At 46.4% G+C, this 15726-nt stretch overlaps 1 protein-coding gene and 1 long non-coding RNA gene across 2 annotated transcripts in view; one reads left to right on the forward strand and one right to left on the reverse strand.

Moving 5' to 3' along the window:
- The window catches only part of LOC109297389, a 788954-nt gene that overhangs the window by 574003 nt on the left and 199225 nt on the right, over window positions 1-15726 (reverse strand). The window lies entirely within an intron of this gene.
- Window positions 1-15726, forward strand: part of PSD3 (pleckstrin and Sec7 domain containing 3) — a 206325-nt gene that overhangs the window by 89234 nt on the left and 101365 nt on the right. The window contains exons 7-8 of the mRNA XM_019517099.1: window positions 1619-1677; window positions 7795-7884. Coding sequence (XP_019372644.1) covers window positions 1619-1677; window positions 7795-7884 — 149 coding nt within the window. The remainder of the gene's footprint in view (window positions 1-1618; window positions 1678-7794; window positions 7885-15726) is intronic.

Here is a 15726-nt window from a genome sequence, read left to right on the forward strand (position 1 = left end):
GTTATCCCTCGTCTGGAGGCTTAATAGCCAGCTGACAGTGCATCACACAACAGTGAAGAAGAAGAGATGTTGGCTGAGGACACAGAAAAAAACTCCTCACTCATATGAAAAGGGGCAAGGATTTTTCTGCTCCTGCACAGGGGACAGGACCTCTTTTTCAAGGTCCCATGTAAAACTCCCCCGCACAGTGTATTTACCACAGAAAGCTGCCAGCAGGGGTTCAAAGCAGTGGCTGTGAAAGAATCGAGGTGACTCATACCTGATGCTCATGACTGAGATGGAGGCCCACGCTCTCCTAGGCCCACATACTTCTCTGCTAATGGAAGCTCATACCCTGCCCTGCCCTGGTTTGGCAGCGCCTCCCCCCAGCCCTTGCCCCACTCCCTCCCTTGATCTGCCCCCCCCATGTCCCTTCCTTCCCTCCTCCCTTTCCACCACAACAGACTTACCAGCTGCACGCAGCTCTCCAAGGTGCCGGGCTGTGCTCCTCAATGCCTACATTCTGTGCTAAGGCTGCATGCATGCATGGGCATTTTTCAGCCAAATTACCGGGCACATCAAGCCGATTTTCGATGCAATCAATTTTCTTTATATCAGTGCCGATCTGTTATCTAACTGATGTATCGGTGATCCTCTAATTCACTGCGTGATTGACTAATTAACTGCAGTAAACATCTCAGCTTGTACATGTGCACCCCTGTTAGGACACACAAAATGAATAAACTCTGCAGCAGGGTAGTAAATATGAGTACTGCCCTGCTGTGGAGTTTTTTCATATGCAGCAGTGCATGTGCAGATGCTTTCCCAGCCAGTTGAGGTACAAGGTGCTTCAGTGCAGGGCTAGCCAGTAAGGAGCCCCTGCACTGAAGCACCCTTGTGCCACAGTCAGCCTATCCACTGCATGTGGAGCCCGGTCAGAGCAGCCCTGGGCTAGCAGGCTGACCCCCCTGCCAGCCTGGGTTTCTCTGACTGGGATCCACATACACACGAATAAACTCTGGAGCAATATTTTCTGAAGTTTTTTGCTCTTGGGCAAATGTTCAAACAGTGTGCTTGAGAGCAAAAAACTCCAGACCAGCAAGCTCTGGAGTTTATTCGTGCTCATTAGTCACCCGTGTAGACACACCTACTTACTTTACCTGAGCACAGAAGAGTAATATTTGCTGTCCTCTTAAACATGTTTGACTTTTCTGGCTGGTACATTGAGGGTCAGGGCTGTCATGGCTTGGCCTACTCTTGGCTTGTCTCCATCCCCTTTTTAATCCCTTTCTCATCTCAGGTAGTACATGTAATTCAAATTACCACACCACTTGTGGACAGAACTGATGATTTTCAAATAGTCTGTGGCATGTTGTAGGTTTTTTACTTATGAGTTTTGTAGCTGTAGTGTGCAAGAGGGGCTGGAATAGATACTCCCGTGTGAATTCTTTTGGGACCTGCTAAATGATTTTGCTCTTGGTTGTTTAATTGGGCATGTCTTTAATGGCCCTTTCACCTTAAAGAAATAAACAGATTCAGTTAGCCAGCGAGGGTCCCAGGATGGTCTGAGCTATCATCAAATACACAGCTCTGGGCAGCACAAGGCTGGGTATGATCTTTTTTATGTCTGTTTTGCCAGATGGAGTCCACTGCCTCACCTGCGCAATGATGCTGCTTAACACGGACCTGCATGGCCATGTGAGTATGCAAGATAAGAATACACTGTCAGAGTTGTGCTTTCAAGGAGGAAGATACCTCTGGTGCTCATACCTTTCAAGTATATCTTGTTTTTCATGGCACCCCTCTTTCAGGACCAGGCTGACTCTGGCTGCTATGCATGTGGCAGAGGGGGGGCCAAACACTTAATTACATTTGCATATTCTACGTTTCCTCCCCACGGCATCTCAAAGCCTACAGCCCTGACAAGCAAATCCAGCAGTGCACAGATGAGGAGAGGAGTTGTTCTCCTGAAGGACTCTCATGCCGGGCATGGCTCTCCTGGGTGCCTGTGAGCTGCTGGCAGAGATTGTGCTCATTCCCTTAACTGAGGCTGAGTGCAAATAGCATTGCACCCAGGAGGAGGAAACTGAAAGCTCTTCTCCTCTTGTTGCCCCTTTTTTAATAGGCTAGTCCTACCAAAGGTCGGCAAGCCTGTTCAGGACCAAAAGCTGCACTGTTCTTTGCCTTGTCCTCTCCAGGCCATGAAAGCAGCTGGGGCAATAAATGAAAGAACATGCAGGAGTAGGGGATGACTGTTTGGGAAACAGCTGGTCAGGGCAGCCTGGGAAGCCACCGGGGAAGAGAGCACGTTCAAGCAGCTGGTAGTGAGTTGAAAGCCGACTGAGGGATCTGATTGTAGGTATCAAAACACCTAGTAAGCTGGTAAGGGTGGCCAAAATTTGGAATGGGTTTCCAAGGGAAGTGGTGCTCTTATCTACTTTGGGGGTCTTTAAGAGAAAGCTGGATAGGTATCTGGCTGGGGTCATCTGACCCCAGCACTCTTTCCTGCCTCGGCAGGGGGCCAGACTCAATGATCTGTTGATGTCCCTTCCGACCCTAGCATTGATGAATCTAAGACAGTGGATGTGCCCAGTCACTGAGCGTCACAGGAGCATGCATGTTCCAGTGATGTAACATCCCTGTTGCATGTGCCTGTTATGAGACATGGCTGCTTTTAATTTTTACCTCTTTTCTCAACATTTTGGGAGTCTCCACTGTGCATCTAAGATCTGATTCTGCAACCCTAGCTGCAAGTGGAACTGCATTAACTCTCAGTAGCCTTGGTTTCCCTGTTTGAAAAAAGACAGCTACCAGAAACTGAATGTACTTCCATAGAATACTCAACAGCCACCAGCCACTCCTGGAGCAGGTGCAGTCCCACTGAAGTTAACAGGAGCTTGTGCTTTGTGAAGGACAGCAGCATCTCTTAGGTGCCTGTGGAAGGGGGTTGCTTTTGTTGGATGCACCCCAGAAAGATGTAAGAGCTGTAGTGTAAAGGCTTAATTCAGGGTTCTGTCAGACATTGGCCCATGTTGGGGCAGAGCCCCCTGAGGAAAGCATAGCAGCATTTTGTTCTCAGGGGAGCTTTATGGAGTCCTCAAGGCCCGCTTCCTGCCTCCTGGGGGAGTCTTGTGCCCAGGCCACAGGCAGAAGGAACAGGTCAGTCAGTCTCTTGTGCAAGGGAGGGCCAGACCCTTCACATTGGCATATAACAGGTAGGGGAGTGTGCCAGAGCTCTTCATAATCTAGTCATAAATATAATATAGCCCCCACCCACCTCATTCCCACCCCCACCTTTTTTTGGTTTGGTATCATTGTAGTCCTGGCCACTAGGTGGCAGGGAATGACTAGCATGCTCAGGAGGAAGCTGTGTTTCAGCAGGTCAGCCTGTCTTGCTATTGAAATTCACTCCTGGCCACAGCCTGTGCGTCAAATGCTCCTCTCACCTTCAGAAAGGTGATGTGGCAGGAGGCAGAGATGCTGCAGCCTGGGCAACAGAAAAGTGATAAAGATTTGTATGATACGATGCCTGTAGCAGGCACCCAGGGATCCCTTCCTCTTCTCTGTTGCTGTGATGCAAGCTGCTTCATTTGTATTTGAGACTCTGCCAACAATGTAGGGAGACCTGCTTTTATATGCCCCAAGCACCAGCTCCAACGGGTCTCTGAATGGGCAAAGGGGCTTGGGGCAGAGCTGTCCTTATTCTGCTGAGGAGTGCCTGGGGATGGGCCTCCGTGCAACCATGAGAAACTTGGAGAAGTTACCACAAAGCTGCCAAAGGGATTTTGACATCCACCTCTCACGAAATTTGATGGGGAGGAGTCTTAATCCCTAAGGTGGCTTTGCAGATCTCAGCTGGCAGGGTTAGATAAGTCAGCAAAGTTGTGAGCCCACTCTGTTCTCAGAGGGACCAAATTTTGATGCCCTCTCATGCTGAGCAGCAGCTCAGTCCTCAGCTGGATGGGATGTCCCACAGAGCAGTGCAGAGTGAGTACGGGTAAAGGAACCTACCCCAGCATGGATATTATCACACTGGTCCTCTGTTTAGCCGGAGATCCTATTTGTGCCTTTTTCTTGCTGCCAAAACAAAGTGGTTTCCATTTCTCTGCTGGCTGCCTCACCCTGCAGATGTGGTCTCTGGTACCTGTAACACTGTTGTTTGCTTATGGAGAATACAGAATAGCTGTTGCAGGAGCTAACAAAATGCATCACACACATTTCTCTTGTTCTGTAATCCCTTGTATGTCTTGTAATATGTATTTGTTTTTGCTTTGCATTTTCTGCCTAGGTGGTAAGTTTGGTGTTTCTAATTTTGAATGCAGCCTCTTCTGCATTTACGATGATTGCCTGTTTTTCTGCTTATAGTATGGTGCTCTAACCTGTTAGCATGACTCTGCTATGCAGTCCAGCCTACTAAGGTAGCAAATTAATGACTCCTGGGGCTTGTCTACCTTTAGAGTTGCTCCTGATTAACTGTTTTGGGATAATTTCAGGCATGCATACTCTCATTCCTTCAATTTTGCACCCTGTTTTAATCCCTGTTAACCATCAAGTGTAGACAAGCTCTTATCCTGCCAATCCTTTTTCTTCTACCCTGGCTTGTTGCCTCTCATACCCTCCTTGTCCTGAAGTCATTGCCGTGGGTTGGGGAAGAGTGTGTATAAGAGGGAACATCATGACATGAGCTGCTGTCCTCACCAAGTGGGGGCAGGAAGTATAACTTTAGGGTCTGACTATGAAGCAGGAGCCTAAATCTGACCTGTAAAACCACACTGGTATCCTTGAAGCTGAACAGCACCAGGGTGGAGGGTTACAGCCAGCTGGTGCTGGTCATACTCTGGCCTGATCCAAGGAGTGGTGCCATTTGTATCACTTGCAGGATAGTCCTGGGGGGGCAGTGTTGGTCAGAGGTGTTCCCTCCTTCATTTTCTCTTGGCTCTGGGGTAGATGGTTAGCAATTAACTGCTGGCCTGCAGGAGTAGCAGGCTTCAGCATTGCCTGTGCTGTGTCACCTGCACTGCCTGTGGGGGTAGATTTGGGTCTGAGCCTGCTTTCTTCCTTTTCTCCCTCCTGAGCCATGGACTTTTAAAGGATGTGCAGTTCAAAGACCTTAAACTACCACAAGTCACATAACAGATCAAGCTCTCTCCATCTCTGTCTTTGCTGCAGTTATCTTGGGCCATGACACAGCAGCACCACATACAGCACCACAGGCTTTGTGTTGCTGTATGCTCTGCCCAGCTGGCATGACTGGAGTGTAGGCTGGAAGCTGAGGTACTCACTTGGGCTGGTAGTCCACCTGCTTTGCAGTGAGGGTGCAGACTAAATTATAGTGGTGCTGCTGGCTCTCCAGCGCTTTTCCACAATCCCTCTGGGCACCCAGGACGACAGAAGAATTCTCCTGCAGGTCACTGGGAAGGAGTCCTGGTGCAGCTGGCTTACTGCAGCCCACAGAGCCAAGGAGTGTCACGGTCTCACACAAGGGTGAATGTAGCCTTAGTGAGGACACAGTAATTTGGGCAGGGCTGTGGTGTGTGATTGCTCATACCCAAGTCAGGCTAACCAGGGTACTCAGACCAAGGTGTGATCACACGTGCTAACTCATCAGTGAAGGAATACCTTTGCTGTAGGGCAGGCTTTTGCAGACCTATCTCCAGTTTTCTGTGGGACCCAGAACTGGCTTCACCAGCTTCCTCCCTTTGCTCTATTTGTGTCTTCCCATGTTACATGTCTTTTCATGTGTGGAGCTTCCCCAGCCTGGTTGCTTAGAGAAGTAAGTGCATTCCCTCTTGCAGCTCTCCTTTCTCAGAGGCTCCTGGCTGCCATGTGCGTGGGACTTTCCTGCTCTTCCACCCTTCTGCCAGCTTTCTGCTTGCCCAAGTAGCTGCATTTCGCTACTCTGCCCTTTGCCAGACTGGCTGCCTTTGGATTCCTCCTCCAGAGCGAAGCCCTCCAGATCTACCTCCCCTGCTGTCTAGAGCTTTCCTGAGGTGAACCAGAGTGAAATTCACACTAGTTTTATTGCTGCCCTCAGGTATCTGAGCTGTAGCCACAAAAGTTGACAATAAGTCAGTCAACTTTCACTCCCCAGGGAGCCGGCGGAGGCTCTTAAGTAGCAGCAGAAGCTGTGGAGCAGTCTGCCTGCCAGACCAGCGTGGGAGAGCTCTCTGTGTCTATTATACTGTGGCCATGCTTGGAAGATTGATCTTGGGTACTATCAGGGCTAGAAACCTAATATGATTTGTAAGTGAATAATTAGGTTCTGGTGGCATTCCCCTGGGAAAAGATCTATTTGCCATGTTTATGTGGTAGTGGTATGTGTGTTGTTTTTTTCTTTTCAAGCCCTGATTGTACTTTTCTTCAAATTTGGTCAGTGCCTAGGCAAGCAAATATTGAAGTTCCTCGGTTGCTTTGCATGTGTCAGCTGGTAAAAGAAAACTAGATAACCTCTCCCCCCACCAGCCAGTATTCTCACATAAAGTTGCATTTATCTTCTGCAGCAATCTGTAGGTAGTGCTGACATTAAGCATCCGTGTCCATTAGTCATTTCATAATGATGAGCTCATATGGAATTTTTCTGGTCTTTGTTCTGGTGTTGCCAAGTTCTTGCTTATTTCTTTGGTTTTTAGGGAAGGGATAAAATGATAATGCACGTCATACACACACTCTTCCCTGCAAACCCATGCTTCTTTCACAGTGTGCCACCTTCAAACTTGTTCTGCTATAATTAAAAGCAGTTTATTCAAAAACCAGGCTGAAATCCATAAGGCCTATATCACTGCCCTGCATCATGCTGCAGCTTATGCTCTGAATGAAGTAGGTACCATGCAGAGAAAATATTAGGACCTGATTTTTGAGGCTTATCTCAGCAGAGTTGGTGGAGGGGGAAGGAGAGGAGGGGACAGCTGGAGCAGAATTGCTTGCATCACTTACACTTGCTCTCAATTGACATCTGATCTTGAGGTTCAATATAAAGTTGCCTCAGAGGTCCAGTCTGAAGCAGATCCAGACCTCTCTCTCCCCAGCTGCTCAACAAAAGGGCCATTCCACCTGCCAGGACCCAGCTGGGTGCAGCTTGTGCTAGACCACAGAAGTCCACTTTGGTCACACCTAAGCCCAGGACGGACCCTGGAAATCTTCATCCTGGGACATGAAAGTTTGAGACGGGTATAAGCAGGGATAGGTTCCTTTAGAATGGAAATGTCACTGTGTCCTCTACTATGAGAACTGCCCTGCAGCCCATGCGCAGTAACTTATGTGGGGTACCTATGCCAGGAGTGCGGCAATGATTTCCCTTAGGAGCAAGACAATTGCTACTGAAGGCAAGGGTTAGGGGTGCCATGGTGCGAGTAAAAGCCTCCTTTCTCCATCCATATCTCCATTTATAAGCCTGGTATTTGCCAGCTTCTAGACTGCTGCTTTAGCACCAGAGCCCAGCATTCTTTGAAGTCAGACCTTAAAGTTCTTTTGAAAGGTCTAGAGATCAATGGATGAAAAAGAGCACTGTGCAGATGCTAGGAGCCATTACTACCATCCTCCTCCTCCTCTCCATCATCTCAGGCATTTGATAGCCACTGTTTTTCTTTTTTGAAGGGGGTTTGGGCTCTGAATGCACCTTTCTTCTGTCTGTCATAGCTGTGACAGCACAGGCACGCTTGCATAGGAAGTTCATGCAATTCTATGAATGCTTGGGCTTGAAACAAAGCAAGGAAATGAAATCCACTCTGGCCTGGATTGCTGAGACTGAATTGTTCTTGGAAAGCAACATGCAGTAGGATCAGTTGTTTATGGCATGTATCTTTTGGCCCCTTTCAGAACATTGGGAAGAAGATGACCTGTCAAGAATTCATTGCCAACCTTCAGGGCATGAGTGATGGAAAGGACTTTCCCAAGGGGTTGCTGAAGGTAAGGGATGTTATTAATACTTGCCCATGTAGAATACGAGGCTTAGTTTTGCCTCTACTGGCTAAGTTGCAGACAACACAGGCCAAGTGATTAGTGAAGGCCTTTCCAATCTCAGAATCCTGTCTGTCACTCATGATTAGTGATGGCACAGCTCTTTCCTCTCAAAGTACCCAAACATTTTCCTCCTGCAAAATCCATTCCATAGGAATCCCAATGAGAGTCTTTCAGTGCAGAAAGGTAAGTGCCTGCACTGGTCTCTGTATGTTTGGAACCGTAGCTTCTTTATAACTGAAAATGAGGTTGTGGTACACTAGTGTTCTGTGATGATAAGTGCAGGCAGAATGTCTGACTGTTCTTGCTACTGAAAGATGAAGGGCTGGCCCTAGGTGGGATATTTAAATACAGATTTTTTTTCCGTGCAGTTCCATTAGAGGTGCTTAGGGGTATTTGCACAAGAGTAGAAGATGTAATTTTAGATTACATAAAGCATTTTCTGGTATGGAGCTTCTTTTTCTTCCATTTGTTTGTTTAATGTATGCCCCTAGTTAAATCTGAATAACTGCAAAAGAGTCTAAGCAGGATGAATCTCATTTCATTTATCAATGAGAATGGAAGTGCTTCCTTTCCTTTGTCTGTGTGCTGGCAGAAAACATCAAGCTGTTTGAATGATGATGAGAAGGCTTGCTTTAGAGCTTATGAAATGTTTGGCAGGGGGCTAGTGAAAGAATCTTGCACTTAGGGCCTGATTCAAAGCCTGTTGAATCAGTGGAAAGACTCCAATGATCTTCAGTCGACCTTGGATCTGGCCTGACAGAAATGTTGAGTACACTACCTAGTCAAGGTCTGAGGCCCTTTTCTCTGGTCATGTGGTAGACACTTGGTATTGGCTCCTTCTGGCTTTGTGTAGCCCTCTCCCCACAATCCCCCTTCCTTTTTTCTTTTAAACCTAACCTGAGTTATTTTCAGCTGGAACATCACCAAAAGAATGTTTCCAAGGAAGCTGATTTCACATGTTGTTGAGAGGAGCAGTGGGATTCCTTTGCAGACTAATTAGAGGTCCTCCTTGACCAAACTGGTCTCTAGGGTTGCACTGAAATAGCACACTTAATGTGAGAGAGGAAGGTTCCTGTTGTGCTCACCTGCTCTGTTTTTCTGCTCATAGAACAGCAAAAATAATAGGCTGGGCTAGTCCCTGGCTTACAGCACTGATCTTCAGCACTGATCTTCAAACTCCTCTCCTTGGGTAGCCATGAAGCTGGAACAGCGGGCTTTGTGGGCAGCCCAGCTCAGCACGAGGAATGTCATGGAGCCAGCCCGGGTGTGTTTCAGGGACTAGAGCTGGTAGACCAGAAGGCATTGCACTCCTGCGTTCGCTGCCACTGCCCCCACTCCCTTTCATAGGAACATAGGACTGGAAGTGAACTTCAAAGCCATTATGGTGGTTCAGACAGCCACATAAAAAAAAATTTGCCCCAAGGGTCCACAAGAATGTTACTCTAGTCCCTCTTGCAGACCCCAGTCACAAAACACCCTATGACAGTAGAAATAAATCACTTCACAGGATGTCACAGGAAGAGAGAAGGAGAAACACAAGTGCAGCAGTGTCTTTTATGTGCTTTGACTTGTGTTGGAGGCCATGGGTTGAGTGATGTGTATAATGGATGGGCAAAAAGATGGTGTAGGGCCACTCTTACCCCTCACACTCTCCTGAGACCCTACCCTGGCTCAGATGGGGATTTAACTCATGTCATTTTTGTGTCTTAATGAATCCGACTGGTGGTAGCCTTGCTGTTAAGATAACTAAATCTGCAACTGTCAGCTTAACACTTAAAAGCATTGCGTGCACCGGCTGTGATGCAGCAAGATGTTTTGTTTCACTCTTGCAACGACTGCTCTCAGTCTCTCTCAGTTAAAAGCAGATTCGGTGTCCCACCGAGAGCCCCGAAACACTCCCTTCCCACCCTGCTTTCTCCTGCCTCCGTTCTTCCTTGATGTTTTTATTCTGGTAGAGATGTGCCATCACCACAAGGTGGAGCAATGCCACAGCTCCCTGGCAACCATGACTGGGTTTTCACACACCAGACGCCCACCTCTTATTAATGCAGCAGGGGTCAGGGAAGGAATTGGGCTTCTCTGAGTCACGATTCTCTGCTCTCCTTGTGGCATTGAGCTCAGTGGTTCTCCTCACATGGGCTGTATTTGTAGGCACAATCAAGCCCTTGAATCAATGGTTAGTAGAAGACAGGCTTAAAGGAAAAAGAAAATTAAAGTCTTGAGAAACATCCATCCAGGACTCTAGGAAGCTGTCCCTTACATAGACTGAAAAATGGGGTCTGGAATTGCTTGGCAAGATCCACAGATTGAGACACTGTTAGAGTTACAAATCTTGCATTTCCACCAGGTGTCTGAAATGGGCAAGGTACAAGTAGAAAAAGCATCTTGCTTTTGAATATGCTTGGTCAAGCCCCAGTACAGCAGAGAGCAGAATGTGGGCCAGCCTCTTTATTTTTGTCTGTGTTGCAAAGAGCAGCCTTTGGTTTGCAGACCTCAGGTTTGCTGCTCTCCGGGATATATGGTTATACTCTTAGGAGCTGGCTCATACCCACTTTGTTATCTGCCTTAGAAGATCTCGGAGGTGGGATCCTGTGAGAGAGGTCTCTTGTTTTATTAAGCTTTCTCCGACAAGCCGGATGCTTTGATAAAAGGTTTTGTAGTTACGATGCAAATCTCTTTGATAAAATTTCAGGAGCTGAGGTTTAATGATCCTTGGAAAATGAGAAATCAAGATATGAGCTCCAACTCCTTGTCTCTTACGTGTATTTGCTCATTAACACTTGACTAGAGTTTTATTGTGATATCTCAGCCCATAGAAAGATCCATCTCTCCTCGTCACCCCCCTTCTCCCCCACCTGGTTTGTCAGGTCTGATGTGCTTTGTCTTTAATGATAGATATCACAAAGGCAAGCATAACTAAGATGCAAAGCCAGGTTCCTCATTGGATTCAATTGCAGTATTTATCCATTTGGTACTTTACTAGGCAGGGAGAGACGTTTGGCTTCCCTTGTATTTCATCTTTGCTCCAGTAGGACCATCTGTCACACATACCTTCCAGCTGCCGTCAGCAACTAATGTAGAACAGAAATGGTGGTGTTCCTCCTTTATCTCAAGGCTCCTTTACAGAGCCCTGTTAGTGGACAGAGGCCTTCCAGCAGGTACAGATGTCACTGACAACTGCTCTGGGGCCTCCTCCTGCTGCCAGGCCTCTGTGTAATAGCAACTTGGGACTCTAAGTTGTGATTCTCTTCTCACATGCTTAAATCAAGAACTGCTTTTTTGTAGTCCACAGAGCTACCTGATATGAGTTGAAAAGAGAATCAGGCCTGTCCAGTCCTAGGCAGGGGTGGACTTTTTTTCCCTGATTGAATTTTTCAAAGGTGTTGAAGCTTGTGGAAATCCTTCGCCCTTTGAGCAGTTATACACCAAACACACAAGCTATGTTGCCTTCTATCAGACTGTTATAAGACAGGTCAATCCTGAATTCATGGCAGTGTGTCATGCTCAGCCCATTGAAACAGTATATTTTCTACTTCCTCCATCCTTGTAAGTCTAAAAAAGTTCCTCTATAATGAATATGAAATATCAGTTATGACTTTTTCTGTGGACTTTCCCCTCCCACCTGCATGATGATGCCTTCATATAGATAGATGTTCAACTTGCTCTCGGAGCAGATCCAGAATCAGACAACTACATCAAATTTACAACTCTGGAAAAGTGACAAGTTGACAATAAATGGAAAAACCTAAGGGACCAAGCTCCAATGCAGACATACTTGGCATTCTGAGTAGCTACTGTACATGCAGGGATGCGGGTAGGCAAGAAGATTCAGAGGGCTCTGCCAGCCCACCTTAAACTGGTCAACAGAATGGCAGATGGCCAGCAGTATGATGTGAGGAGCAATTCAGAATTTCAGTTCAGACTGGTTATCAGGATTTCTGAGCTTGGGGCTTGTAAGCAAAATGTTCTTCCCATCTTGCTTAATGGGGTGAAGATTGTGGCTGGCTAGGAATGGACACCTAGATGAGGGAAGATTTGAGCAGACAATACATCTATACAATGCATCTTACAGGAGCTCTTGCTCATATCATCTTTCCAGTGATGCAATTTCCCAGAGTTCATTGAACTTTGAGATTTAAAGTGGCATGACTGAGGTCCTACATACCCGTGGAAGTGTTCTGCTGCCTGTGCAGCAGTAGTCACAGAATCAGTAAGTTATCTGGCTGTGCATAGTAGAAGTGAAAAAAATATGCTGCTCTTGTATAGATTGATTGTCTTGTTCATCTTTGCCTTGAATACCATGTACAGCTTGGTTCCTGCATCCCCAGATAAGCACACCAGACCTGACACAATGACTTACAGAGGCACCATAAGAATGACTAGTGATATGGAAAGGAAAACATTTGGCTTCTATACATGGACAGTCAAAGGGGCTTTTTTTTTTTTGGTTTAAAAAGAGGGTGAGTTTAAACTGGGATGATCTGCCTAGAGAGCTCAATCTTTTCAGAGTTATGGCACCCCTCCACCACTTTTTTGAATGATGTGGTATTCCCAGTTGAAAGTCACTGTTTGTGCTGCCTTAGCTTACCTTGGTGCTTCTCAGCTGGGTGCTGTTGCCTCCAGGTAAAGCTGCCCTGTGTGCCTGCTGCACAGCCAGACCGGAAAGGGCTGTGGCACATGTCCATGCTCCTCCAGCATTAGGTCTCTCTTATAACTTGAAGGCAGACAGGACAGCTGGTTGAGGTTGTAGCCCTTCGCCCCCACCATGCACATCCTAGAAACAGAGGTTCAAGGGACAGTACCATTTGTGTACCTCTGTTTCCAGGAGGAGTATGAAAGGAAGGGCTGCAACTTGCGCCAGTTCTCTGGTTTGTTTTAAGGTTATCAGAGAGCTCTAATACAGTGGGGTCATGTGCTTGCCATAGCTCTGCACATGGGGCAGTCTTACCTGGCTGCAGTGGCAGTACCTGTATTGCAGCAGCCCTGAGGGCATCTTATGGTATCTGGGGTGCTAGGACCGCCTTGGTGAACACCACTAAACTAGAGACTAGGAAAACAGTTCTAAATCACAGTGGTATACAAAGAAGGGCATTTTGGTGCTGTGACAGTTTCCTATGAAGCGTTCATTGGGGCTGCTCTCAGAGGTGGGCTAGTAGACTAAATAGGCCGTGGGCCTGTTCTGCTGCTACAGCTCATTCCTACATTGAATGATCTGTGTCAAGGAAGCTGCATTTGTAAAATGGAGTTTTGTGTCATCCTGCGATAACAAATGAAGAGCTGTCACAATATGCAAATGCTCCACCTCCACCAAATGAGGTGCAAAGGTTTTAGCAGACTTCTGTTATGTGGAGAGGAAAAATACCTATCTCACCCGTAGGGGGACTATATGAGCAATCATTTCCATACAGAGGCATGGCTGATCCTCACCCAGGAAGCATGGCTTTAGAAGGAAACAATTAGGCTTTCATTCTAGGGAAAAAACATTCAGTTTTGGGACCATGAGCTAAGATGACCCCTGGATATGTAGAACCTGTGGCTGCACATAATCTTCTCTGGACCTGTGCGGTCATTGGTATACTGTCCTTAGAGACAGAGAACTGGGGACATTTGTTGTGAGACAACCTGTGGATGGGTGGAGGGGACCATTATAAAACTATTTCATATTGACCTATCTGTTTTGTTATGTGAACGATGAATTTGTCTAGACCTCAGCAGATGACAATGGCAGCCATATTGTTCCATATATAGAAGAGACATGGGCCTATTGGATAAATACTCAACAATTATGGTTCTGATACAAGGTGCCGATTGTTCCCAGGGCTGACATGAGGTCACAGAGCCTTGCAGTAGACTACCACTACCACACAGAGAAGAAACAGATGTACAGCGTGTTGCAGGTTATATCTGTATAGTCAACAAATTTCTACGTGATCTTGGATTCAAGTCTAGCATAGTGACTAGAATATTTAGTGAGAGATTTTTCAAAGACCATTTGCAAGGCTAGCTAAACTCCCACTGCAAGTCCTTCTGAGCTAGCTAGCATGGTTAAAGCACACCAGTTCCAGTGGCATACGAAGTGAGGATGTGGTTACATTACATCCAGCTACTTTTCACTCCCCAGTCTGAATGACCAGGTTTCCATTTACAGCTGGAAGCTACTGGGGATGGCCTTTGGCACAAGCCCAGAACAGGATTTGAACTCTTATCTCTGGAGCTAGAGGGACAGGCCTTAAGCACTCTTCCACCACCTTTAGTTCAGTTCCTATAGAGGCATCTCAATGTAGCCAATTCTTAAGAAGGAATGACTGGGTGCGGAGCTCTTTTGAAAATCTTGCTCATTAATTTCCTAAATCATATGAATACTTTATTAGACTTCCCGGGATGTGCAATTTCCTATGGAAGCTGCAAGGTAGTGTTTATCTCATTTTGCTGTCAGCTCCTTGCACTTTAATTAAGGATTTGTTTTTGTCTCTTGTCTTTCTGTCTAGCATGTTCTTTTCCAACCCTCCAAAGTGAACACTTGATTTAAACAAAATTACTGGCATCTAGCTTGATCCAGTCCAGTCATTTCAGGTGGCTAATGGAGAAAGGGGGCGAGATCGTAGTCCTTCCATCACTCCTCTCTTATTTACAGAGAGGAAATCATGCCGGCCATACTTCTGTGCATGCATTAATTGCTTTCATTTGTAGTCTCTGCACTCCTTCCCTTTGTTTACAGTGCAGGTTCTCCAGTGAGGGGTTGCAACCCTTCTGCTATTGCTAAATGGAAAGGGGAGGCTGACTAATTTACAGCTTGTTGAGAAGGGAGCTCTAGTGGAGAGCCAGTAGGGAGGAAGCTGGGAACCACTGGATGACAGTAGGAGTTCCTAGAGACCTGCAATACCTCTGTTGCTATAGGAAGTAAGGTGGATTGCAAAAGAGAACAGCCACAAACCTCTATACTAGAGAGCTTATTTTACCTCCCCCATCCCTCCTTTGCCCAGTGGAGATGTTTGATCTTCTGCAAAGCCATGGTAATTTTTCCCTTAGCAGGGGCAGGATTTCTAGTCTGCATTCTAAGACTTGTCCTTCCTCATTCAAGTATGGAAGATCCCTTACAGAAAATTATTTTAGTCTGCTGAGGGGTAATAACGCAAACTCAGACATGTGCAAGCTAGAAAATGCAGAGTAAAACCATCCACCGACGTACGTTGTCATTGTACCAACACTTTCAAACACACAGTGTTCCATCACCTTAATGCAACACCACCTCAGCAACTGAAGTCACGCCCAGGCAACCTTAACTCTGCCCTTTGTCTGCTGCCAGTGCTTCTCTCAGTTTAATCCTTATTTTCCTGCAGTTTGTGGGTTTTTAAGTTGTGAAATTTATAACCCTCAGGAACCTTTATCAAGTAAAGCAAACCTGTTTGTTTACAACAAAGGACTGCAAAGTGTAAAATGATGTAAATAATTGTATTATAATTATCATGCATTGTTTTGGTAGTTTCTGATGAGCAAGATTCTGATACCCCTCTGTCAATGAGTTCCTTACAGTAAGGCTAGGGACAGAAGTTACACATTAACCGGTTTAAGTGAACAGAACCTCAGTGCACATAAACCAGTTTCAAAATATCTGAAACTGGTTTAAGATAAACCTGGTTGCATGTAGTATCAGACTTAACTGATTTGGGTCAAACTGGTTTATGGAACTTCTGTCCCACACCCCTTCCTGGTTCAAGCTAAACCAGAGTCCTCCAGCATCCCAGCATGCTCTGCCATTAAGGCAGAGTGGGTGGGGAAAGGGTTAAT

Source organism: Gavialis gangeticus, unplaced genomic scaffold, assembly GCF_001723915.1.
Source record: "Gavialis gangeticus isolate Ggan-Ray unplaced genomic scaffold, GavGan_comp1, whole genome shotgun sequence".
Classification (NCBI taxonomy): domain Eukaryota; kingdom Metazoa; phylum Chordata; order Crocodylia; family Gavialidae; genus Gavialis; species Gavialis gangeticus.